We start from the raw sequence: 27,931 nt of genomic DNA on the forward strand, positions 1-27,931 counted from the left end.
TCTACTGAGAGAGAGTCGTAATCCAGTAACTAAGACTACACTGTGAGGTTGCTCTGTCTTTCTGGCATTTCCTTCTGACCTACTTGCCTTTCCATCATGGATGGTTAGGTCCATCACGGTTACCCTCTAAAAAGAACAAGTTCTCTCCTGAATTTCAAGATCTCAATGTCTTTTTCTCTAATGTCTCAATAGGTTGTTATCTCTAGCATTCCAATTTCTATATTTTCGGTGAGAAACAGTATGTAAACTTAGCTAACCGGGTACTATGTGACGCTAGAATTTTCAAAAATGCGACTAAAATGTTTCTCCCATACCCCCAAACTTAAATCTAACATTGTCCTCAATGTTCTAAAGATAAAATTAAAACCATATGAACAAGGAGAAACTGTCACCATTTGAAGCAAAAGAGTTAAGGAAAGATATTACCGTGTCACATGAATATTGGGTTACCTCCCAAGAAGTGCTAAGTTTAAAGTCTTCAGCCAGACTAGGCAAGGATTAGTCAACTCGAATCGTATAACAGTAGCCGGAATAATTGTGGGTTTTTAAAACCAAAAAGAGCTGACAAAAGGAAACTGCAGTGAACCAAGAAAATGTACAAGACTAGCATGCCCTTATCTAGTTTCTGGATAACTATCGCTAATTGCGGTTCAGGTTCAGGTTCTATGAAGGGGTCTAAATAGACTATTTTCCTCGGATGCATTTTCTCATAGGTAGGATCCAAATTATTAGGTCCTAGAGTCTGGAAAAACTCAGATAAGAACCTGGAGTCACAAAATAACCTAAATAATTTAGGATCCTCTAAGTCAATTAGGTATGACTTACAAAGTTGACCACAGTCAGAGTAGTGGTCATTCTGAAGCAAATGTGTCGATTCTAATTTCCTAAAGTACTTAGGCTTAGTCTCAGAACTTAATAAGTGACATATTTGAAATCTTTACGTTCCCACAATTGGAAGAAAACTATTTGGTGGGAAAACAAAGTCAATCTGGGTATCATAGCCTGGGCAAACCACATCAACCAGAGGATGGGTTTCTAACGACTGAACTTTTTTCAGGACATCATTAGGTTCGGGAAACCTAGTATGAAGATAATCTTGTAAGATGGTTGAGGCATGGATATTAAGTCCTATGTGAGGGCACTTTCTGAGAGTTAAAGGTAAAGCACTAGGAAAGTGATAATCACCCCCAAACTTAGAGTTTTCAGTGTCTCTAGATAGACTAGTCACAATCTCCCTAATTTCTAGATCATCAGATTCTTGGAAGTGGTCAATTGATTCTTCTAAGTTTTTATCAGGTAGTGCATCTTTACTCATCTCTACGAGTCTATGTTCTTCATTCAAGATTATTGTTTCTGAGTCGCTAGACTCTAAGACAACATTTTCAGAATAAACCTGTTCCTCTAAACCACTATCGGCTTCGTAATCAAAAGGAAATACTACATCGTCTAAAACGGTGGTATTCCTAATCAAATCCTCGTCCTCTTGAATAGGTGAATAATTATTAAAATTATTTGGATTTGAACTAGAAAATCGTTATAATCATCATCACCATCCTCCTCCTCATCATCATCGCAATATAATTTTTGATATTCACGAATTCTCAAGCTTTGTTCCCAACTACATGGTCTATATTTATAATATTTCTCATAGATCGTTAGAGGTGATTCCTCAATAAAAGTTGGAGTATCCATATATCTCTGCCCACGCATATATTCACCAAGAGTCATTTCCGAAGACGTCTCTTGATAACGAGAATTTCTAGACATATATTCTCGTAACGTCATCTCATGTGGCATCTCCTGAAAAGGATTCATCACCGAGGAAACACAAACTACAGAGGAATTCTACGCAATCACAAACAAGGATGACTCGACCAAATCAAACCTATAAATTCTAGTAAACAAAAAGCATGATGGCTCCACTTAGATTGTTTCTAGACCAGCTTCTATCTTTCGAAAGGGAATTCGTTGCAATTTGAGCAAACCCCTCTGGAATCAATCCGAGTCAAAGTAAGTTGAATAGAGGCGAGGGAAGCTTAGTAGAGCTTTGATACCCAAGGCCTCACCGCATTAGGCGGCGCAGTCACGCATTCAACTCACAGAAACCATCATGAACTTTGAAGTGTGCTTAAAGAGCAACCAATATTCTTCGAACGAGTTTCCTATTAAGCCCGTTACCCTATCGGTCTCGTTCTATTCCAAATTTTAAGCTTGGGTTCGCGTTAGGTTTCGTTTTCCTAAGGCGGGAAAGAAGGGAGCGGTGATGAAATCCAAACCCTTATCTTGTATTGTCCAGGCCTTGCCCTTTACTAGGAATTTAAAAACAGTCCAAATTTGTCCTCAATCAATGAATCACCTTAAGGAATACAGTAACTCGCTTACAGGAGATTCGCGAGTGTTTCGATGGACTTACCTCCCGTACCAGACGGGGGATGAACCGCTGTTGTCGACTCGGGCCACGACTCTTATGCCGTGTGCGAACCCGAGGGGCCGAGACGATATAGTAATCGTCGTCCTTCCCTGCACACAATTTATATAATTTTTTTTTTTAATAATAATACCCTTCCGTAGGGTTAAAAAAAGAATAAAGTCCAATTGTCCAGAATAAAGTCCAAATAAAAAGTCCAAAAATTACAAAAATTATGAAAGATAAAGCCTATTTACAAATCCTAAAAAAAAATTATGTCTCTTTTTTTTTCTTCTCTTTTAGCTTTTAGCTTTAAGCTTTTTGTTCCCAAGTCCTTAGTATTCCACTTCGAACCTGTAAATCAAAGACACAAAAAGAAACGTAAAAAGGAATAAATAATAGTAAAAAAAAATAATAAAAACCTAAAAATTCTACCTATACACAAATCCGCGTCGGCGGCGCCAAAATGATTTAAGATTTTTCGTGGGGTTGTAGTAATGAGGTTCAAACTCTCGGACTTGTGAAGGTAATGGATTTTTAGATTTAAAAATATATATACAAAAATATTGACAAATTGGTAGAGAGGTACTGGGACTAATGATTCGGCCAATTTTCATAACATAGGGCTCAATGATTTATTCTCAACAATAATCGCTCAAAACATAAATTATATGGACTCTTATTTTGCCAAAGTAGATTCTCAAAACATTGATTGTAAATGTTAAGCATGGAACATCAAATCACCTAAGCTAAGCATGACCCATCTAATCAAATAACAACCAATTTAACTAAATCATATTTCAATTAATTTTTAATGCAAAAGTCTTAAAAAGAATTAACAAAATTACCCATGTATGAAGCTCGACCTCCTCCTTCGTCCCAGTGATGGGTTCTAACTCCGCATATTGGAAACACGCTCAAAGGAATTTTTCATTGCTCAAAAGAGGTGTACAAATGATGAAATGGAGATAATAATGAAAATCGGGTGTTTGCAACGTTTATAATTGTTGAAAACACCGTTACAAAGAACGATAAATGAAAAGTGCTGTAGTATATAGAATACTACGACCCACAGCTGACAGTCGTTGTTGTTGTAGTATGAACGACTGTCTCTGGTTGTCCAATGTTCTTCGTGTTCTTGAGTTGCAGCAGCAGAAATGGTGGCTCTGCAACTCGATTTTTCTTCACTCTGTAGCCTCCAAAGCTTCCCCAAACTCTCGAAACCCCTGGTAGTCGACCCAAGGAGCCTTTATATACTGACATGCACGCTGAAATCCCTCACAATAACTCCAAATAATTCTTCTTTACTCGGGCACTGAAGAGAGAATATTTTGAGATATTTTCTTTCTCCACGGGTTTCCAGCTCTGATTCTTCCCTTGTTTAGACTTTATACGCATCAAACAATAGTTATAACTCTCCCAGATCATCTCAGCCATACGCAAACACAAGAAATCCCGTGAATAATTCTTCTCTGCACGTTCTCCCCTGTTTCCAGTTCGTGGATTTCCTAGCCAAATTTAATCGACCACAACACTCGCAATAGATTTCTAAATGTCCCAGGAACAATACCACTAAATTTCAGCGATTTAATCTCCCTATAACACCTTCATTTTGTTGATTGAAAATCTGCCAGAGAGTAAAAATATTTTCCTGCCAAAAAGTTTATTTGAATTTGTGAAGAAGGAAGGGTGTCCCCCTATCCTGGACTGGGATGCGAATAGCAGGTGTCCAACTGAGGTGCCCCTTAACCAATAGTGAGAGTCCTAATAACAATTGTCCTTCAAGGTTGCCTCGGGCAACTTTTCGAGCTGATTTTTCCAAAAATGTTTTATTCCCAAAAATGCCTACAAATACATAAAACACAAGAATTAGTACAAAATCGAGAGACAACAATATATACATTGAGGACAAATTAGACACAAAAATGTGTCTATCAATACATATATGTTTTTGCTTATGATTATGATTATGATTATGACGAGATGCCGGGTTTAGATAATAACCTCGTACCCATAACCTCGGAGTGTCTCCCGAATTCCAACCAGTAAAACAAAGAAGCAGAGAGTTCCCGAGGGCCACGGCTATCGCGATAAAGGAAGAAGTGGAGCGTTTGATGAAGGCCAAGTTCATCAAACTCATCCAACACCCGACTTGGCTAGCCAACATCGCACCAGTTGTGAAGAAAAATGGGAAGATTCGATGCTGCGTAGACTATAGGGACCTCAATCGAGCCTGTCCCAAAGATGATTTCCCGTTACCCAACATCGACTTAACATTGGACGCAACTGGAGGCAAGACACACTTCTCCTTCATAGACGACTTCAACGGATATAACCAAATAAAGATGGCCGAGGTAAACGCAAAGAAGACCGCTTTCCAAACTCCGTACAGGAACTTGTACTATGTTGTGATGCCCTTCGGGTTAAAGAACGCCGGCGCCACGTACCAGCGTGCCATGACATCCATATTCCACGATCTGCTGCATCAGACGGTAGAAGTATACGTTGACGACATCGTCGTTAAAACCTCGGAGACCGAGAGCCATGAATCCCATCTAAAGACAGTCTTCGAAACGTGTAGAAAATACAAACTCAAGATGAACCTGCTCAAATGCGCTTTTGGGGTAACATCTGGTAAATTCTTGGGATTTGTCATAACCAACGAAGGAATTCAGGTGGACCCGAGTAAGTTCGAGGCGATTATGACTATGACATCACCAACTAATACCAAAGAACTCCAGGCGTTTATAGGGCGTATATCTTACATACGACGCTTTGTGCCTGGTCTGGATCAGATAATGTCAGTGTTCCTGCCCCTACTAAAGAAAGGGACCATCTTCAAATGAGAGGAAACCCAACAGATCGCGTTTGAATAACTGAAACAATACCTCGTCAGCCCCCAAGTCCTCAGACCACCAATAAAAGGAGTGCCTCTCTACTTTTACACGGCGTTCACCAGCTCAGTCATACGAGCGGTTCTGGCACAAGATATGGGAGGAAACGACTTATTACCCATCTACTACGTGAGTCGGGTTTTGAGAGATGCGGAGTTGAGGTACCCACGAGTGGAACAAGCGTGCCTAGCCCTCATCTATGCAATGCAGAAAATAAGACTGTATCTTCTGATGCACAAGACGATCGTTGTAGCTGCGGCGAACCCCATAGGTTACCTCGCCTCCAAGCCTGTCCTAACAGGGAGAACAGCTCGATGGATGTTGCAGTTATCGGAGTTCGAACTTGATTATCAGCGGCCTAAAGGAGTAAGGGGGCAATCGATCGCTGATCTAATGGCTATGTTTCCTGGAGAGGGGAATGACGAGATTCATGATCATGTGCCCGGGGAGGTAGCTGCTGCTGATATCAACAAGCCTTGGACTATGTTTTTTGACGGATCGTTATACGATACCGTCGGAGGAGCAGGAATGGTTTTTGAGGCCCCGCAAGGATATTTGCTCTCGTATTCGTTCAAACTAGACTTCCCGTGCAATAATAATGTTGCTGAATACGAATCTTTAATCCTAGGGTTCAAGATAGCGAAAGAACTCGGCCTAGGAAGCATAAAGATAAAGGGAGACTCGAGGCTTGTAACCAACCAAGTCAACGGGGATTTCCACGTCAAAGATCCGCATTTATCACCGTATCGATCAGAAGCTCAAAACATGATGAATCAGACATGGTCCACCCTAGATCATATGGGCATAGGTAAGAATAAACATGCAGATGCCCTGGCAACCTTAGCTAGCAAGATACAACTGAATGATAAGGAATAGGGTACAACAACAGTTAGAAGAAAGGAGTTGCCCAACACCTGGAAGGAGGACATGGCCTTTTAAGAGGCAGACGACTGGAGGCGTACTTACATCGACGATCTAACCAAAATGGAGGAGGGCCGCGTAATACCTATCCAAGCTCTGAAACAGTTCGTATTGATCCAAGGAGCTCTGTACTATGGAGAAGCAGTGGGATCTCTTGCCATGTGCGTAAATAAGAGGGAAGAAGAAAAAATACTCCAGGAGCTACATGCAACAACGTGTGGACAAACTGCAGACGTTCATCTCTACAGAAAGCTTCAGAGGATAGGGGTATATTGGCCAAGTATGTCAGCACAGGCAGCGTCCCTTCAAGACGGTTGCGCTGATTGCCAGGCTTCACTGCAACCCGCTGAAGTTTGCACAGTCGAGGGGTAGATTGGAGATAACCCTATATAGATTTCATCCCAAATGGTAAACTACCCAGTGACAGGAAGGCAGCGGTAAAAATTCAGAAGAAGTGGGCGCGTTTCTTCATCCATGAGGGGACCCTCAATCGTAGAAGCTATAACAATGCTATGTTAAGATGTTTATCAGACCAAGAGGCCGCCGAAGTAATGACTCGGTCCCACAACGTTGAACATCAAGGAATGCGGAAGTTATTTCTACATCTCTATGAAGGAGGGTTTTATTGGCCCACTATGGAAAGTGATACTGCAGAACATGTGAGGATATGTATCAACTTCAAGACACACAGAGACCTAATCAGAGCACCCCACACCTTGCTACATAGCGTGGTAACACCCTGGTCGTTTCACAGCTGGGCATTGGAAATTATAGGACAGATCAACCCAATGTCCTCGAAACGCCACAAGTACATAATAATCTCCACAGAGTACACCACAAAATGGGTCGAGGCAATACCTCTTAAAGACTACGTCGGGGCAACTATTGCAGCATTCATCAAAGAATACGTTATCTGCAGATTTGGCGCACCCATGATTATCAGAGCAGATAATGCAAAGTCATTTGTAAACAAAGAAGTGATAGATCTGATGCACCAATATAATGCAAGGCTTCACACGTCCACCCCCTACTATCCTCGGGGAAACGGGCAGGCGGAGGCAAGCAATAAGGCGCTCATCCGGATACCGAGCAGGACAGTGGAGGATCACCATAGAGAGTGGCATAAACATCTCCCACTCGCGGTATTGGCATACAAAATCTCGAAACGAAGCTCGACGGGGGCGTCGCCATGTTCTCCGGTCTATTGGGAAGACGCGATATTGCCGACAGAGATTGCAATTTTATCCGCAAGAGTAACAATGGCTAGTCATACGACACCGGACGAAGTAAGTCGCTTTTTTCCATTTAGATACAATAGAAGAAATGAGAGCACAGGTAGAACGGTTTGCAGAGGCATAGAGAAAGCGCATAGCAAATTACCATAACCAGAGCGTAAAGGAAAGAAAATTCGAAGTGGACGATTTGGTCCTTAAGATCGCTCCACATGTACAAAGAAATGCTAGTGCAAGGAAATTTTCCGCAAACTGGGAAGGACCCTTCAAAGTAAGGAACGTGTCAAAAAGCGGATATTACAAGCTCAAACGTATGAATGGTACGAAGGTCAAGTCACCGATCAATGGCAAATGGCTAAAGAAGTTCTACGCATAAACCGATCAATGTAAAAGCTCGTTTCAAATAAAAATCCAATTTTTGATATATTATTCGTAACATCTAGAAAGGTCGCGGGAAAGCCAATGGCGCCCGATCGACTGGCAAAAGGCTGCGGGGATGCCAATGTCACCCGATCGGCTGACAAATTCACTAAAGGTTGCGGGAATGCTAATGGCGCCCGATCAACTGACAAAAGGTTGCGAGAACGCCAATGGCGCCCGATCGACTAACAAAAGGCTGTGGGGACGCCAATGACACCCGATCGGCTGACAAATTTACTAAAGGTTGCGGGAATGCCAATGGCGCCCGATCGACTGACAAAAGGTTGCGGGAACACCAATGACGCCCGATCGACTGACAAAAGGCTGCGGGGATGCCAATGGCACCCGATCGGCTGACAAATTTACTAAAGGTTGCGGGAACGCCAATGACGCCCGCCTGACTGACAAAAGGATGCAGGGACGCCAATGGCACCCGATCGGCTGACAAATTTACTAAAGGTTGCGGGAACGCCAATGGCGCCCGATCGACTAACAAAAGGCTGCGGGGACGTCAATGACACCCGATCGGCTGACAAATTTACTAAAGATTGCGGGAATGCCAATGGCCACCGATCGACTGAGAAAAGGTTGTGGGAATGCCAATCGCGCCCGATCGACTGACAAAAGGTTGCGGGAATGCAAATGGCGCCCGATCGACTGATAAAAAGCTGCGAGGATGCCAATGGCACCCGATCGGCCAACAAATTTACTAAAGGTTGCGGGAATGTCAATGTCGCCCGATCATCTAACAATTCACAACAAACCTCGGGAACGGTAATAGTGCCCGATCGGCTAACATATACCCCACCCTCCCGATCCCCGTTGAGAAAAACAAGGGGGAGTAGGCGCGTTCAACATATACATCTCGCCCTCCCGATTCCCGTCGAGAAAAACTAAGGGGGAGTAGGAGCATTTAATGTATACCCCACCCTCCCGATTCTCGTTGAAAAAAAAACTAAGGAGGGAGTAGGCGCGTTTAATATATACATGTCGCCCTCCTGATTCCCGTCGAGAAAAACTAAGGGGGGAGTAGGTGCGTTTAACATATACATCTCGCCCTCCCGATTCCCGTTGAGAAAAACTAAGGAGGGAGTAGGCGCGTTTAACATATACACTCCGCCATCCCTTTTCCCGTTGAGAAAAAATAAAGGGGGAGTAGGCGCGTTTAACATACACATCTCGCTCTCCCGATTCCCGTTGAAAAAAACTAAGGGAGGAGTAGGCGCATTTAACATATACCCTACCCTCCTGATTCCCCTTGAGGAAAACCAAGGGGGGAGTAGGCGCGTTTAACATACATCTCGCCCTCCGATTCCCATTGAGAAAAACTAAAGGGGGAGTAGGCGCGTTTAACATATACATCTCTCCCTCCCGATTCCTATTGAGAAAAACAAGGGGGGATTAGGTGTCCCTAATCCCCTCATTGCTCACTCACCAATTCCTCAAAAAAAAAAGGGAGGAGGGGGAGGAGGAGAGTGAAAGGGTAAATATGTTGTCACAGATTCCTACCCAGCATTCCGGTTAAAGGGGGGATGGAGTAAGCATGTTCTTAATTAAACCCTCACATAGAGGGAGAGAAGGAAGGCAGACTGAGAGAAACACACTACATAGAATAAAGATCTGAATACAAAAGGAAAGCTAAAAAAAAGGGAGAAACTAATTAAACAAACGACAAAAAGTCGTCTGTCGTTTATTCATCATCTGATAGTAAAAAACGACAATGAGCAATGTCTGCATCTACAGACTGCATCATTGAGAGCGCTTCCTCGCGTTGATCAATAGCAATAGCTAATGCATAATCAGCCTCATTAGCCAATTCCGCGATTCCCTTTATTTCGCTGGGAGCCTTCGATTTACGAGCAGCGGCTAGCATTTCCTATCGATCATGATAGATCGTGCGCATCTTATCCGCATGCACTACTCGCAAAGCCAATAACATATCTATCTCCCCCCTTAGAAGGAGCAAGCGCCTCAATTCACCGGGACTATCAAAAGAGCGAACAAGCGCGGAAACCGCCGCGAAGGTTACAATATATCCCCGTAAGTGAGGAAAGGCCTGCTCAGATATGGACAGACGACAGTCAGCTATGGCTTGATCTATACTTTCCATCATAACAACAGATTCCTCAAAGAGCTGATCCACAGCTTGACGAATCTCAACCGTCTCATCCAATGCGCGCCGAATCTGGACATACACGTGCCCCCTCGCCCGAATCCTTTCGGCCATTTGGTATGTATTGTATTGATTGTAAAATTTGGATCGTTTGGAATCCCGGTCGATCTCCCTCCGCGGCTTGAGCGCTTCAATCTCCGCTTTTACCAACAATAGCCTCGCGAGTTCCTCCTCCTGTATCGAAGGTCAACCAGCAAGGGTATTGGCGTTAACGAAAGAACGTAACCATGAAGAAGATATGCCATTTAGAACGAAAGAAAGAAACAGACAAGTTGGAACTCAAAGAAGCCAATATTGCATGTATTTATAGAGAATCGTGAAAGTACAAAATGATAACATCGACCACAGAGACCATGGATGACACGTGGATAACATTGAAAGGGAACCATATCCCGAGAAATCCTGTCTTCGGAAAACCGGATACCTTTCAAACCCCAAAACTCTAAGAGAAATACTAAAAAAAAACAGAATTGTATAAAGAGGGAAGCAACACTCGCCTACAAACAACGAGTGATACATAGGAAAAATTCAGTCTGCTAACAATGAACGACAATGAGAAATATCCACATCCAGAGCCTCCACCATCAAGAGACTGTCGTTAACTTGCGCGTCGGCCAAGCATAAGTCTTGATCAGCTTCATGAACTAGTTTAGTAATGGCCTGAATGATCTTGTCCTCAGCCCCAGCCCCTTGGGAGAGTGAAAGAGTGTCCTCATGCTCATCATATTCCCTGCGTATTTTGTCCTGGTGGAACGAACGAATAGTCCATAACATTCCCACCTCCTCTCTTAGAACTAGCAGGCGAGTCAGTTCGTCCTCAATGTAAGGATGAGGTATAAGCAAAGTGGTCGCTGCTAAAATCAAGGTGTGACCGAGGAGTGGTCGCATCGCCTGGTTGGAAATCCATAGGCGACAATCCGAAATAGCCCGATATATAACAACTATCATCACCAAGGAATCTGCATACAACTGATTAGCCGCGCCATATGTGGTGGTAGCATCATTGAGGGCGCGTTGAATCTCTAACGACACACGACTTGATGGTTCCGCCTCTTGAGCGGCCTGATAGGCTTCAGACGCCTCCCTAAATTTAGTGTTCACGTCATCTCTGTTGGTAACTCTTCGCTCCCGTAGCGCCTCGACTTCAGCATTCACGAGCAGCAGACGCTTCAGTTCATCATATTTGAACATTATAGAGGTTAATGCAGGAATAGGCGCCAAGGCTAGCACATACACATGAAGAGAGTCAGCCATGCGAGTCAAGTAACTCACAAGGGGAAAAAGGGAGAAGGGAAGAAAAGCCAAGATACGAAATGAGAAGGCACAAGTCGTACACATATATATACGGAAGAGGGACACCATTTACGAGGCAGTGACCGGTGGCCTTCTCCATGCGTAACGAAACGCATGTATCGACTCGATCATATAAGTATGATTATAAGGTTATCTCACGATTAACCTCGTAGTCAGGGGACTAATGTTGATACATGAAAAATAGTTTCCCTTAACTAGGCTGGGGTGCCCCAAAGAGGGGAAAGGCCACACACAAAACATGGGGACTTGGGGACTAAGGCCCAAGTCCACCAAGGAAGTATCCATAAGATGGAAGGAACAATGAAGGAATTAACAAGAAAGAAGAAGGTTATATTAGAGAAGGGATGGCATTAGTAGTAATTAAGGAGGTTTAGGACACATGACAAGATGTCATAAAAAGAAGGGATTTTTGGAAAGTCTATATAAGGAAGGACAAAGTACAATCGAAAGAACAACTCTCTCTCATACTATTCTCAGAAAAATGAGGTCATCTTGGTACACTAGGACGGATAGGACCTAACGAGAATTTCGATATTAACAACAAGAAAGGGACTTATAGGAGCAATATGTCCTACAAGGATGAGGTCTGTAATCAACTTGCATCCACTTTCATGAGATTACCCAGTTGGCACCTTGCTACAATAAGTGGACTTTTTAGTATGGTAAATGGGACTGGTATTTTGGGTTGTGGTCATTTATTGTTTGATAGAGGAAAATGGTTTGACTCCATATTATGTCCATCCCATTTTAAAAGCTGGAGTGTCCAAGTAATTCAAAAGACTTCAGTAAAACTACTCAGACTTATGTTTTACAAAGAGGTACTAAGGTAATTAAATATCCTCCTTGATTGTTTCTCCTACTTCCGTATATTTTCGGGCGTGATGCAGTCCATTCTTGTGGGTTTTTAGAGGCTCAGACTATTTTGGAAGGATTGTAGATGGTAGACAGGCTGAAGATGTTATGTTGCTGATCATTCTTAAAGAGTCTAGTTATTTCCCGATGATTATCTTCTCAGTTTCCTTAACTACTAAAGCAAAGTTTTATCTCTCCAAAACTAGTTCAGTTTTTCATTTGCTAATACTTACATCTGAGGTATGTGGAGGAACTATGATGCAAAAAAAAAGTTATAACGACATTGTTATATTCCAGAGGTAGTTGTTTGAACACGTTTTATTATTGTCAATATCTTAATTGTCACTGCAACCTGAGATGGGGTTCTTGGTATGAACCAAAAAAGAGTTATTACTCGATTAAACTCTTTTCCAGGATAATGAGAACTCAAGTCTTACTTGTGGTAACTCAAATTCTAAAGGCATTGGTTAGGGTAGAGTATTTGAGATGGAAATTTAGATTGGTCTCAGCAGATTTATGGCGTATAGTAGAGATTAACGGTACTATGTGGCCTTCTAGTGAGCTAACTGCAACACCTGGCTCTATGGGCTGCAATCGTTGGTTGTTTGCAAAGGCAAAATGCCTGAACCGTTACCATGAAATTCTCATTCGAGAAGTTTCAGAGCTGCTTCTGTTTACAATTACACAGAAGTGAATGGGTATGGAGAGAATTATATGATTACAAAAAGTGGTGTAATAATGTGGATCTTGAGGAGATGCTTTATGACTGTAGAACATGCAAATAAGAATTATGCCTTGGTTGGTCTTAGCTCTTGTATGTCGCAGTTGGTAGTCTTCCTCCGCTGGCAATGGACAACAAATGGCGATCCTCAATTTGATTATGTACTGGTGCGAATTCCTGTATGGATCCTTGCTAAAGTTGTTATGCAGTTAGAAGATGCTTACCTTAATTTTGAAAGTAATGCTATGAGTACATACCAAACTGGTAGTGGTGAAGGTTATGGACTTGTTTGTTGCTGGGCATACAAGCTTGAGCAATTTTCTACATGGAAAGTAAGCTACCTACAGGGAAATGATGGCTTTATTCCTGGGTACAAAGTCAGTTTGAAACAACCGTACTTCTCTTTTGCGAAGAAGGTTCAGGAGATGGTGATGTCAGGGAGCCAAGTTGTTACTGAAATTAAGTCTTTACTTATATATGCTTGTGTAATTTCTTATGAAGAAGAAGACAAGGAGCAAGATTTGACCATGATATATAAATATGGAGATACACCACTTATGTTGTGTCATCCTGCAAGAACACCAGATAGTCAAGGCTGGGAGGTAAGGTCCGGAGATAATGGGCCTGTTTACCCTTTAGATATAAACAAAAGTGAGTCTGGTTCATGGGTTGTTGCTGGATTTCACTACAAGGAAGACGAGAAGATTACCACTAGTGTCTTAACTGAAGCATCTATTGTGAAGCAAAGAGTAGTAACGAAGCATGACAAGTTGAGTTTTACTGAAGAGTGGCTGACATCAGCTCTTGACAGAGATATTGGCAAGGCCTTGCACCTCAATTCTCCATTCTTGAGGACAAGGATGTCTTGGAGGGGAAGGTATTGTCATATCACCAGCCGTGGGAGGATAGTGCCCCTTATCAATCTCGTGCTTGTTGTTCGCCGATAGGGTTAATATCAGTTATTAGTAATCAGTTTAATTAGTTTAAACAATTAATTAGTGGTTAATGATCATTGTAACAGATGGTTGTGATGTAACCATATGGGAGCTTTATGTTCGTCGATCTTAGGTCAAGTAGTGAGGCTTTATAAGCCAGTGAGTCTGTAGAGAGAAGGCTATGAAAATGATAATCCAGAGAACCGATTTATCGATTAGGCTTTGGTTCAGTGGAATCAATGAGGTTATTATGTTCTCATCAAAGTCTCGATCCAATCTTGTTGTGGAAACACAACACTTCACTCATATACCACACTTGTTTTTCTTTATTGAAATTAAATTTAAGTTTAAAAGCTCACCCGCACTTCTTTGCACGAATAACTTTATTTTTCCTCGGGATCTTTAGTTGATACTCATAACCTTTTCTTTGATGAATCTCATGTTTCCCACTAGACTCCCAAACCATTTGAAAGCTGAATCTTTTAACTTGTTTATTTTGGACTATGATACACTCTTCTTCAACCCTTATTCTCGAACCCACTTCTTTGCATCGTACAAATATTTCCATTCAAAGTTGTTGGCATAGTGAGCGCTTGTATCCTTAGAAAAAACTTCTATAGGTGCGGTTAATCTTCCATTGGTTCAGGTAGAAGATCGATCTATAAATACGAAAAATATTGCAAAGGATTAGAAAAATACGCATCTGAAAAAGAAACTTACGGTTTGGAAAACAAACCGTACACCAGCATACGGTTGGAAATTCCAAACCGTAAGCCGCCCTGAAAAAACTACGACACTAAAAACAAATCGTAAAGTTTTCTACGATGAGATTTCCAAGCCGTAAGTTTCCCGGGGATTACATACGGTGTGAATTTCGCATAGTAAATGCATGAATAACATTTAATGCTTTCATGCACCTACGTTAATGTTTCACACTGTAGGTTGACCTACGGTTTGGAGTTCATATTATCCAAACCGTAGGTTCAGGGTTCAAAATCATTTACGGTTTGGAAGGATGAATATTCCAAACCGTATGGTCTACCTACGGTGTGGTTGATTAATTTTCTACACGTATGTCTCTTACCGTTTGGATATGGGGGTTTTCAAAAACTAAAAAAATCTAACTTTCTACGTACGTCATGCGGTTAAAAGCGAAAAAAAAGTGTAATTGGAGTTAAGTTAGAGGTATACCTCACTGTGTTGAGCATTTAGTTCTTGATATTCATCTTCTTTTAGTTCTTCAAATTCATAGTAGTGTTCATATTCTTCATGTATAGGTTGAGTTTGTGGTTGGGTTAGAAATTCTTGATTATCTATAGGAGTTGGAGGATTGTTGTTTAATTTGGTAGATGAGGATTCACCTACCTCACTAATCTTACTAGAGCCACTCATTTGGATTGAGAAAACCTAAATTTCTAGGTTTTTTTCAAACTTTTTCTTCTTCCTTCACTCTTAACACAAAAAAAAAGTTATGATTTTTTGATTAACAGTCACCAACTATAAACCAAATAATATTACTCCCTCCGTTTCTAAAAAATAGGCTTGTTTAGTTTTCACAAAAATTAAGAAAACTAATCATTGGAACCACTTTTCCATGTTTTTTTTAATTCACTGAAAAAAATTGGGTTAACTTTTTTTTAGTTAAAAATTAATGCAAAAAAAAAAAAAAAATCTTGGAGAGGTTGAAGTAATTTTCATCTTACAATGTATCTCTGTTGGAGAAATCAGAAGAATTTTAAGGCAAGCGTTAGCTGGTATACTAGGGTTTGATTTCTAAACCTCAGACTACTAAACTATTTTATTGCGTTGTGTTGGAAGGTTGATATCTTTGGGTCGAAGAATTTATATCCTACAATTTAGGGAGAAGAGTACATAAGTTATTCAACCATTACCAAAATGTTGAATTTTAAATGACATTCAACCTTTTTGTTAGAATTTCAAATATCTAATATGTTGACATATCCACAAGCCTCCGTACTCCCTTTTATGCACAAACTAACTTGACATTGACAGTGGTTTTCCCCAATCTAATTGTTGCAGGGGGGTGATAGGAAAGATGTATTTTTCTATCAAGCCGATGATCAACACTATATACCACGAGCTCTATTGATAGATTTGGAGCCTAGAGTTATCAATGGTATTCAAAACAGTGAATATCGCAATCTGTATAATCATGAAAACATATTTGTCTCTGATCATGGAGGCGGTGCTGGGAATAACTGGGCTAGTGGGTACCACCAGGTTTGTTAGTTGGTATCTCATACTGTGTAATTGGAATCCTCTTATTTTACTAGTGACTTGTGCATTGATGCGAAATGAAAACATTAATGAGGGGCAGTATCAGAAACCTTTATATTTACCATTTCATGCCTGGAACCTCGCAATCAGACAACCATTTGTTTTGCTTTCTCTTTGGTGTGCAAGATTGACAAATGTATAAGCACACTTCCACCTTCTCATTGTTCTTTGTGTACTGAAATCTGAAAGCCATCAAATCATTCCGTCCTTTTTGCTCAGTGCTACTCTATTTTCAGTCTACAATTGCTCAGGAAGAAAACAAGATTGTACATTCTTAGAAATTGCATAGGCATGTCGCTCAACAATATAACTGAACAAACTTCCACATGATAGATACCTAAAATGCTTCCAGGCATATGTGGTGTTTTACTTTCTCTCTCATTCTTTAATTTGTTCACTTGGGTGTGTCAGGATATTTCAACAAGCCTGTTGTAACCAGAATACCATGAGCTTCATTTTGTTTACTTAACCTTTGATCCTTAACCAGGGGGAGCAAGTCCAAGAGGATATAATGGACATGGTTGATAGAGAAGCAGATGGAAGCGATAGTCTTGAAGGATTTGTCTTATGCCATTCCATTGCTGGAGGAACTGGCTCAGGTATTTAACTTCCTTTTTAGTGCTTCTGATATTCTATTTTCTTCTTCTCAGTTTTAATAAGCCTGGTTGACTCATGATTGGCTACTCAAACCAGGGATGGGGCACAAACTGCTCTTCCAGCATGAACTTGAATAATTGTTCTGCATACACACATCAGATAGTAAACATGAAAACTCTATATTTACCATCATCCACCAGTTTGATGTTTTCGAACTAATGAAAGGTTTTATGAGCTAATTGGTTCTTCTTGCTATTTTTACTTGAAAATTTTGGTTTTCTTAGCTATAGAATTTTATTCATAAGGTTTATATGCAAGAACGTTGTATGAATTAATGAGGTACTTCTGGACTTACCTTATTGGGCTTGGGATAAGCCCGTTAAGTAAGTCCGCCAAAATTGAGATTCAACTATTCTGAACATCATGGCCTCTCCTGGGGTGTGGCCGTCATAGCCACTCTGGTTTTAGTGAGTTTCTCTTAGTTCCAAATTAGTTAAATGGTTTAACTGTATGTAACTACCCCACAATTATAGTTCACATTGTCTCTGGTACCCTTTTCCATCCATTCACAGTTCACACAGGTTTAGTGAAGCTTGAATGCAAAAACATTTCTACGAAGAGAGGGATCTTCAACATCTAAGTCAATTGCATTAGTTGTGTTTAGGAAGAAATGGTTAAGCTTATTTTGATATAATACGGATGGATGGAAATTATGATGCTTAAACGAATGGATGGAAATTATGATGCTTAAACGAAAAAACACCAAATAGTCTGAACCTTGAGCCTTGGGCTTTTAGAAGGAAAAGATGCCAATTGATATTCTTAGATATTGCTGGGCATGTTTTGAGCTTGGGGTTTATCCTACTGATTTATTACTTTGTCTTGCCTCAGGAATGGGTTCATATTTGTTGGAGACTCTGAATGATCGCTATAGCAAAAAACTTGTTCAGACATATAGTGTATTTCCAAATCAGATGGAGACAAGTGATGTCGTGGTCCAACCATACAACTCACTTTTGACGCTAAAGCGGCTAACACTAAATGCAGATTGTGTTGTTGTGCTTGACAATACTGCACTGAATAGAATAGCTGTGGAGCGTCTTCATTTATCAAATCCTACATTTGCACAAACAAATTCCTTGGTTTCTACTGTGATGTCAGCAAGTACAACCACCCTACGATATCCGGGATATATGAATAATGACTTGGTCGGCCTTCTTGCATCCTTGATCCCAACACCAAGATGCCATTTTCTTATGACTGGATATACACCACTTACAGTGGAGCGTCAGGTTATTTCTAATCCTCGAGTTCCCTTTTATAAGTGTGCTGGAATAAGGAACACTTAGGTTACCAACGAATCTATCCATTTTGTAGCAATTATGTTTTGAAACGTAATTTTAACTTGAAACTACTGAAGGAAGGCCCATTCTAAGGTCCCTGCCGTAGGCAGAGATTATTTGTTTTGCAATCCTTTGAGTTTAGACCTTTATCTGCAATGAAATTGTCTAGCATTAGCTTTTACTGTTGCATGTAATTACTTTCAAAGTCCTAATAAAAGGTAACTAGTCTATAATCCCCGCAACGCTTTCGTTTATGGAATATATAAATGAAACAACATGCCAACATAAGATGATTTTAGTTTTAGATATTGAAATATGGTTTGTATGGGAAAGTTTTTAGTAGAGAAGTTTTAGAGTGCCATAGAGGATGCTTTTCAGAAGATAAGTTAAACGTGGGGCTGCTGTTATGTGGCTACTTGATATTGGTAAAACTTAATGTGGATTTATAGTAACCGAGAGCTGAGAAAAACTGGTTTCTGTTTGCCACTAGGAGTTTTGGGGTTCCCACTATGGTGTATGTAGGAAGAATAAGGAAAGTCGCAAAACCATCGTAGAGGTCGATCTCGGTGCTTGCCCCAGAGCGTGGAGATTGAGCTTGTTGTCTTGCTAAGTTTCCTAAACGACAATAAGTTACTTACCTGAGAATTGTTGAGAAAAGCTATCACCTTCATTGTTGACCTTTTTGACACTTAACCCCAAATGGTAAAGAAGTTCTCAACCTTTCGTGTGATTCAACATGCTTTTAACTTAGCCTTATGTGTAGCCTAGTTGTCAGTTCAAACTAAAGATGACTCGCTTCTTTTCTGAAGCCTGAACTATAACCCATTGAACTTCGTATCACAGAGTGTGACCTTTCTAATCCTTGCTTGGAAATACAAAATATTCTTTCCTGAAACTTTTTTTTAACAAGGTCTAAATTTGCCTAAAATTCAGGCATGTATATGCATTTGACATTTGACTCTGTTACTCTCCTGGTTTTTGTTATGGATAGTCACTCCAATATTGCCGAACAGAATTCATGAATTCACACCCTTGCAGCATATAACCATTATTGATTATTCCTTTTTCTTTTACATATTGGTTTTTGTTTTTCGTTTTTTTTTTCGAAGTATTTGAAGTATGCATTAAATGCCATCTAAAAAAAGTTGTTCTGATGGTCTGATGCTGATACTTCTTTTATTGGCAGGCTAATGTGATCCGCAAAACTACAGTACTAGACGTTATGAGAAGACTTCTGCAGGCAAGATCACCATGCTGATTGAAATGCTTGCATAACTTTCGTATTTCTATTAACCTGCTTCTAAAACGATTGACATGGTTTTGCAGACCAAGAATATCATGGTTTCCTCTTATGCTCGAACTAAGGAAGCTAGTCAAGCAAAATATATATCAATATTAAATATCATTCAAGGAGAAGTAGACCCAACTCAGGTAATATTTGTTGCAAAACCTCTTCTTTAATCACCAAAATTTCATCTTTATATCGTATATTCTCATGATAAGTAATTTATAACATAGAAGTAAAACACTGAGTGAACTTCTCTCTAGACTTTCCCTTTCTAAGAAGTTCATAGCTTATATGGTGTAAGAAACATCACATTTGTTTGGCAAAGTCAGTTTTCTGCTTGGCAGTGGTTGTTCATTCAATATTTTTTTATTGTCGAATTGGTTCAACGTTCAAGAGGACAAAACGAATAGGAATGTCACTTGCGTACACCCAGTTTTCGTCTAGTCTAAAAGATTCAACATCTTGGTTATTAAGTCTTCTTGTAAATATTAGCATAGGATTTATCCTTTGGTGTTTGAATTAGACACCCTAGTCCTGGAGTCAAAGTAGGATTTATGCTGTTTCCCTAAACTCTAGAGACCTAAAGTTTGTCAAAAGTAGGGAAAACAAGCATTCATTATTCATATGGTCAAGCAAGCATGATGGCGTAGTCATTATTCGTAAGTTATAAAAGTGACTAGTTTGAGGCTTTGAGCATTGAAGTTCAACAATGTTAGCAGTTTTTACACATCACGGGGTTAAAATGGCATCGCCAGTTAGTTTTCCTTTTGTCAAATGGGCCATGGTTACAAATATTCATTGTCGGACCATATCATTTGTTTAGATCTATGGGAGGCGGCACTGAAGACAATTTTTTTTGTTATTCAAGTAACTATCTATGAATTTACAAAAAAAGAAAAGAAAAAGTAACTATCTACGAACATTAACTTTTGCGCGAATGAGTTTTGGTTCTGGATGGAAAGAGCAAAAAGTACCAAAAGGAAACACTGAATTCATTTCCTTGTGATTTTAAATGAATTTTAATTTTTGGTATTAATTTCCCATCCGTCCTTCATATTGATAATTTATCAGCCAAAGTTTTTTTTATTGTTCGAGTAACTTTTTTTTTATTACTTTGGGATGTTTTAGCTTTGGTGTACTTGAACTTACATGCTGTTGATTTTATTTTTTCAATGTAACTCTTGCTCAGGGCCTAATCTTACTTGCTGGTGACTTTGTTTCTGTAGTCCAATTTTTTTCAGTAATCAACTCTTATTTAATGTTTGTTGATTTTTCTGCCTGTTTGTTTATGCTTTCTTTTTCCAAAATCAGGTTCATGAAAGTTTGCAGAGAATACGTGAAAGGAAGCTGGTTAATTTCATTGAATGGGGTCCTGCTAGCATCCAGGTATGCTTTACAAAGCATTTTCTTAATCCTTATTTCATTTAGAACTTAAGTATCCATTTCAATCCATTTTTATTCTTTTTGCAGGTTGCACTCTCTAGGAAGTCCCCTTATGTTCAAACTGCTCATAGAGTAAGTTCTATCTTGTGCTCGAGTGTATATAGGTTCAATCCGCTATTTTCCGCTATTTTCTGATGCTGACATTCTTTGGTTCAAAAGAATCCAGAGGTATACATAAAACATTTCTAAAATTTCTTCATGCTCTCTTCTCAGGTTAGTGGTTTAATGCTTGCAAGCCATACGAGTATAAGGCACTTGTTCAGCAAATGTTTGAGCCAGTATGAGAAGCTGAGAAAGAAGCAAGCCTTTCTTGACAATTATCGCAAGTTCCCTATGTTTGCGGTAAGCCAAACACTCTTAAGTGTATTTGTTGTTTTAAGGTTCATTTCATTTTGAAACATGAATTCCACCACAATTCACTCTTCGGAATTGCCTGTGTTGGACTCCACTTTGTCATCTAATCTGAATCTCTATCTTTGCCATACCCTATCCACATGTCAGTCACAAGCTGAGACACTTGTAACCTTTGATGTATTATTATCATCATCTCTAAACATACGCATCTAATTTATTCAATCTAGCAAATGATCCGAAAGTGCCTTCAAAAAAGGGCAGCGTTTATATCTCAGACACATGTATTATTACCTACTTTACATACTCAACTTAAAGCCTGATTTAATTGTCTAATTTAATCCATTTGACAAACTCTCTTACTTTCCACGTTCATATACCATGCATCTGGTGAACTTTAAAATTGTTACCTTATTATGAAACAGTATGCTAGTCACATGTTTATTAGTCAAAGCTTGTAGTCAATCACTTAAACAGGTTTAGAAATGGATCATTAATATTTCTATAAATGCTAAAAATGAAAGAGAATGATTTTCACTTGCATGGTGCTGAGGAAGTTGAGTCGAATAAATAAATATATAGTATTTCCTTGAACATCTTACACGAATTATGATTTTTTTCTTCCAGGATAATGATCTTTCTGAATTTGATGAATCTCGAGAAATAATAGAGAGCTTAGTTGATGAATACAAGGCGTGCGAGTCGCCCGATTACATTAAATGGGGAATGGAGGTAAAGCTATCAGCTCCAAATTTCTTGAATCTTTAGTTCTTTATAGTAAATTCTACCGATGGATAATATTCTTTCCATTAAAAAATAAAAACAGAACTGATGAATACCATTGTGTACAGGATCCTGATCGTGCTATGACCGGAGAAGGCAGTGCTACAGGGATAGTGGATCCCAAAACAGTAGTGTAAATGTTTCGGTAAGCTACTTCTACTTTGCATTTCTATTAAAAAGCATAAACCTCGTCATTCGGTTTACCACTGACGCCATTGATTTCCCTTGTCATCATGGGCCTCATGGTCTTGTGTAGTGTAGGGCTTTCTGTACTTGGCGTTTTTCTCCATCAGAGACTTCACAAGGTCCTTTTGGTTTTCCTCTGTCCGGAAAAAAAAACAGAAGCTTGTTCTTCTGCTTTTCCCAATTTTTTTTTTTTATTATTTTCTTTCTTGGATGAACGTTTGTGTTATATATAAAATGGCATGAACAGGGCAGTTGGAGGTTGGAGGCATTAAAGAGGGTTGAAAAACTATGTAGACTAGCACTGTCATTCCATTTGAGCCTCTTTCTAAAATTTTATTGATAGATTTTCTTCACAAAGAATTGGAAAATAAAAAGAAGTAACTTTGATTTTCTTAACAAATGCTTGCTAAACCATACCGGCTGTTGCATTTAAAGTCGATCAAGTAGGGAGACGTTGCATTCAATTTTGCTTGTATTTAAAGATATCCCAGTGGCTAACAACATATTCGGGAGGAAAACATAGCAGCAGTTTTCCGTTTTTATCTGGTGTAAATGGCCGCTTCTTATGGTTAGCTTTAAAAACTAGTCCTATCTTCAGAATTATTCCATGCTTTTCAAGTGTATTACGTTTCTTGTGTAACTTTCATATCAGATATTTATATTTTTTTACAGGTTTGGAAAGTATTGGTTAGAACCTAAACGGGATTCAATTCCATATGGAAGTGTGGTAATGTTAATGTTGAAGGAGAGATGTAAAAGATTCATTTCCATATGGAAGTGTGGTAATGTTAATGTTAATGTTGAAGGAGATATTATGTAATAACGAGTTCATGCATTACTTTTTAATAAGCTTTAGAAGTTTTGCATCTCTGCCCGAGTGTTCTCTTTCATTTCAAAGTTGTTTACATATTTTTGTCATTGGACCGAGCGAAGCGAGGAAGGACCCTATATACGTTGACTTTGTGTCAACGTGAAGCGTGACATTTTTTTTCAGTTTGATAAAAAAGATTGGATTTGGTGTAACCAAAAAGGACACAGGTGTAATTTTTTAAAACAAAAACGAGTTAGAGGTCCTGGGGTCGAATCCTTGGACCAACAACACCGCCAAAACAGTTTTTTTTTGGATTTACAATCATTTATTTCGTTATCCCAGCAACACTTCTTCTTCTTCTTCTTCTTCCTCCTCTCGATTTCTTCTCAGCATCTTCTTCTTCTGAGAAGAACTGTCAACATCTTCTTCTGAAATCCCTGTCCACCTCCATCAACAGAAATCAGTTACGAAAATCGATTTTCTCTTTCTTCTTCTTCTTCTTCTTCTTTTTCTCTCTGCAAATTCTTCTTCTTCCTGTAGCAACCGATGGAGCAGAAAGTTGGTGATCAACAGTTGAATCAGTGAGGAGCAGAAGACATGAATTGTTGATGAAGTTGTTACTGAAGCTGATTGAGCTCTAAAAATGGTAAGTTAAATTAGGTTTTTAATTAATTGATGTTTCGGTATGAAAATTGATTGATTTTAGATGGGTTTGATCTTAATTGAGGTGGAGATGGTTCAATAGGATTTAATTTTAGTTTCTTAAGCAGATTAAAATCTGAAAGTAGGGGTTATACTAATTAGGGTTCTTGAGATTATACATCTTTTCCGAATTGATAGATTCAGGATGAATTGAGAATCAAAATATGAATTAGGGTTTGTTTCAGACTCTGAAGTGCAGTTGGTGATTGATGCTAACAGAGAAATTCAGAGAATTAGGAAGTAGTTGAATAATTGGTGAAGCATGGCTTCGATTCATGAGAAGATGGTGGTGGTCTTAACTGAAATGGTAGTGGTGCTGGTTTTGTTAGTTTCTGGTGGTGCTGCTGGAAGAATTTGAGATGAGCTGGAATTGGAATAAGAATGGAGATAAAGTTATAGGATTGGCGTTGATTCGTTGTGCTGGTTGTGACTGTGATTGTGCCGGCAGAAAGAGTTTGATAGATAGCTAGGGATGAGCTGTGATTGGTGGTGATCGTAAATGCAGACCTAGAATTCTGAGATTATTTTACAGATGATGAAGAGACTATGTAGTGGTGTTGTGAGATGGGCATGAGTGGATTTTGTTGTTATTATATGTGTTAGTGAAATGGTTGGTGAAGATGAAAATGTTGAGGATTAGAATTGATAATACTACACTCCGTAGGAGGTTGAGTATGAACTGGATTATGAGTGATGTGTGTTGGTGGTGGTAGACTTAAATTCCAGGTCTAGTGGTGATTTAGTTAGAATTGTGGCCTTGTGATGATTCTGGAGTTGCAATTCATAAAAGTGGTGGATACTGCATAGATTTTTTTTTGTAGCATGTTAGAAATATAAGTAATAATAAGATGATGGTTTTTAGGAAAGAGATAAAACGTTAGGTAAACAAAATAGCTAGTAAGATAGTGGGGAATGTGCATGTCGGTCTTTAGGGTACACAAATTTTTAGGGTACACAAATTTATATTCGATATATAGTTTTGAACTTATAAGTAGGCCCGATTCTGAAGCCCGGAAAGTTGTGCTCCAGCACAAGGTGGAGAAGTTTTTGAGCTATTATGGGCTTGAATTTTATGACCCAATATTTTTGGGTAGTTCAAAATTTAAAAAACATGGACTAAAACACCGACGGAAACTACAAAGTTAACTTAACTTTTCCCGAGTAAAAACGGGATGGATCATGCTCAATCCTAAAGAGGATACCCCAAGAATCCAGTAGAGTCTCAAAACCCTTTAGAGAAGAAGATGGCTAGCTTAGAGGAATCTCTTACTATGTTAGCTCATAGCACTGCAACATTTCAGCAATTTTCTCAACAAAGTCTATAATATAAATGCAAGACTTTACAGGAAAACACTCGAGCTATTTCAAATCTAGAAACCCAGGTTGGTCAAATCGCTGACTCGTTGAAATAAAGAGAAAAACGCAAGTTCCCTAGTCAACCACAACCCAATCCTAGATGAGTTCATGAAATATCTTTAACTGGTGAGAAAACATCAAACCATGTGAATTTGATTACAACCCATATGAGCGGAGGTACCCATGCCTAATAGTGGACATATTGTAGATCCACCTTATACTCCCAAGAGGAGCTAGTAGCCGAAGAGACTAAGAAAGTCTCTAATGATGCCAATGATGTTCCTGATAGGTCCGATTTTAGGCCGAGCCCCGTATCTACGATTATTAGTTCCAACAAAGAAGGAGTTGACTTTCAACGAAATAATAGAAATATTCGTCATCCCGTTAGAAGCAATTAGAAAACTGTCTTTTTATACCAAGTTCCTTAAAGATCTTTGTACACGAACGTGTAAGCTTAACGTGCAAAAGAAATCCTTTTTAGCTGGTCAGTTAAGTTCAATACTTTTAGTAAGACATTTAGAGGAATGATTTTTTTGGGACCATGGTTTTTTTGGGGGACCATGGTTCTATTTTTAGTAAGACATTTAGAAGTAAATCTAGGTCACCCTTATCTAGATATTTATATTAATACCTAAACTACCCTCCTGATTAATTTTGGGTAATGATTAAGCTAAAGAAATAGAATTTTTGAGAGAGTAAAATTAGAGAAGATGAAGAAGAAAAACATGGAAAATAATTTTTTTTCCAATTCACCAAGCTTGAGTATTCAAGTGATGATAGCTTATCTGATTCTTCATCTCCATCCTCTCCTAGAGTATTTGTTAATCTTCACAATGATCTAGATATGAGTTATTTCTTAGATGGTGAATGTATTCTTCCACAAACTCAATCTCAAGATGAAAATGATGGATTTTACCAACCACAACCGGAGGAAGAGTATTTGGGTACCCAAGTATGCTTCAAACTTAGATAATGGTGGTTGAATTGGTCCAAATATTCATAAAAATGTAAATTTTTATAAAAGATTCCTGCTAGATTCAGGTAGTTCGGTTACCAAGTGTGAAGAACAGGTAACCGAACACGGAGTTCGGTTAATAAATGTCAAGAACATATAACCGAACACAGAGTTTGGTTTCTTTCTTCAAACACGCAGGTAGCCGAACTTTAGTAATAAGATTTACAGAGGTATGTTCGGTTAGTTCGTAAACTTCAACGCAACCAAGTTCCCAACCAAACTGCAGGTTAAAAGTAACCTAGTATTAGAAGTTCGGTTGGTTCGCAAACTTCAACATATTTTGCGAATCAACCGAACTGGGATTATATATGCATATATGCAATTAGGAAAATGTTCGGCTACTATGAAATTTATTTCTTGGCGAATTAGGTAGAGTTCGGTTACAAAGAAAACTTAACATTTTTGCGAACGAACCGAACTTTTGGACTTCTCATTATTTTCGTAAACTAAAGTTCGGTGATATCCTTATTTTGCGAAGGAACCGAACTTATGGACTTGTGTTGTTATAATACAAGGAGTTCGGTTAAAAGTATTTTTTTGCGAATCAACCGAACTCTGAGTTCGGTAAAGAAAAAATTAATTCGTGATAACCGAACTTTTTGCGACGAAACCGAACGTTTTGCGACGTAACCGAACTTTTCTCTGAAGAAAAAAACTCCATTAAGCCTCTCTGTAATTTCCATTTTCAACTCATTTTGATGATTACTTCTCATTTATTCAACCAAAAACGAATGGCAAGTAATGGGTTTGTGAGAATATCTTTGTTAATGTTTTAAATTAAGCTATATATAGAGGTGGTGGTGGTTGGTGGTGGTGGTAGTCGGTGGTTGGTGGTGGTGATAATCGGAGGTGGTGGTGGTGGTAATCGGCGGTGGTGGGCGGTGGTGGTGGTGATAATCGGAGGTGGTGGTGATCGGCGGTGATGGACGCTGGTGGTGGGAGGAGTTGGTGGTTATATATATATATATATATATATAGGTGGTTATTAGGTTGGTTTTAAATTAAATTAAGTTAAGGGTAGGTTAGTAATTTCAATGCTTTAGGACATCCCTTATAACTATAGGGAGGGTGGCCTAATAAAACCATGGTCCCCTCAAGAAAAATCATGGTCCCTAAAAAATCATTCCAGCACAAGGTGGAGAAGTTTTTGAGCTATTATGGGCTTGAATTTTATGGCCCTATATTTTTTTTTTGGGTAGTTCAAAATTTAAAAAACATGGACTAAAACACCGACGGAAATTACAAAGTTAACTTTTCCCGAGTAAAAACGGGATGGATCATGCTCAATCCTAGAGAGGATATCCCAGGAATTCATAGAGTCTCAAAACCCTTTAGAGAAGAAAATGTCTAGCTTAGAGGAATCTCTTACTATGTTAGCTCATAGCACTACAACATTTCAGCAATTTTCTCAACAAAGTCTATAATATAAATGTAAGACTTTACAGGAAAACACTCGAGCTATTCAAATCTAGAAATCCAGGTTGGTCAAATCGCTGACTCGTTGAAATAAATAGAAAAACGCAAGTTCCCTAGTCAACCACAACCCAATCCTAGATGAGTTCATGAAATATCTTTAACTGGTGAGAAAACATCAAACCATGTGAATTTGATAACAACCCATATGAGCGGAGGTAGCCACGCCTAATAGTGGACATATTGTAGATCCACCTTATACTCCCAAGAGGAGCTAGTAGCTGAAGAGACTGAGAAAGTCTCTAATGATGCCAATGATGTTCCTTATAGGTCTGATTTTAGGCCCAGCCCCGTATCTACGATTATTAGTTCCAACAAAGAAGGAGTTGACTTTCAACGAAATAATAGAAATATTCGTCACCCCGTTAGAAGAAATTAGAAAAATGACTTTTTATACCAAGTTCCTTAAAGATCTT

General features: G+C 39.2%; 2 protein-coding genes across 2 annotated transcripts; both read left to right on the forward strand.

Annotated features, from left to right (window-relative positions):
* The first annotated feature begins 5,397 nt into the window (after positions 1 to 5,397).
* Positions 5,398 to 6,177, forward strand: LOC113324541. Its single transcript, XM_026572858.1, has one exon. The coding sequence runs from the start codon at positions 5,398 to 5,400 to the stop codon at positions 6,175 to 6,177; it is 780 nt and encodes a 259-aa protein (XP_026428643.1).
* A 7,797-nt stretch (positions 6,178 to 13,974) lies between these two features.
* Positions 13,975 to 23,024, forward strand: LOC113324542 (tubulin gamma-3 chain). Its single transcript, XM_026572859.1, has 12 exons — positions 13,975 to 14,028; positions 15,910 to 16,110; positions 16,655 to 16,766; positions 17,656 to 18,056; positions 19,294 to 19,347; positions 19,434 to 19,538; positions 20,707 to 20,781; positions 20,866 to 20,910; positions 21,052 to 21,180; positions 21,817 to 21,921; positions 22,041 to 22,117; positions 22,831 to 23,024. The coding sequence occupies exons 1-11, from the start codon at positions 13,975 to 13,977 to the stop codon at positions 22,107 to 22,109; spliced, it is 1,350 nt and encodes a 449-aa protein (XP_026428644.1). The 3' UTR covers positions 22,110 to 22,117; positions 22,831 to 23,024.
* The last annotated feature ends 4,907 nt before the right edge of the window (positions 23,025 to 27,931 follow it).

This window comes from Papaver somniferum, chromosome 11 (assembly GCF_003573695.1).
Source record: "Papaver somniferum cultivar HN1 chromosome 11, ASM357369v1, whole genome shotgun sequence".
Classification (NCBI taxonomy): domain Eukaryota; kingdom Viridiplantae; phylum Streptophyta; class Magnoliopsida; order Ranunculales; family Papaveraceae; genus Papaver; species Papaver somniferum.

Coding starts and splice junctions, on each gene's coding strand:
- LOC113324541 (XM_026572858.1), top strand. CDS start 5,398: ATGGGAGGAAACGACTTATTACCCATCTACTACGTGAGTCGGGTTTTG.
- LOC113324542 (XM_026572859.1), top strand. CDS start 13,975: ATGGGAGCTTTATGTTCGTCGATCTTAGGTCAAGTAGTGAGGCTTTAT. Junction 16,767..17,655: donor TGCTGGAGGAACTGGCTCAG/GTATTTAACTTC, acceptor GTCTTGCCTCAG/GAATGGGTTCATATTTGTTG. Junction 18,057..19,293: donor CACTTACAGTGGAGCGTCAG/GTTATTTCTAAT, acceptor TTTTATTGGCAG/GCTAATGTGATCCGCAAAAC.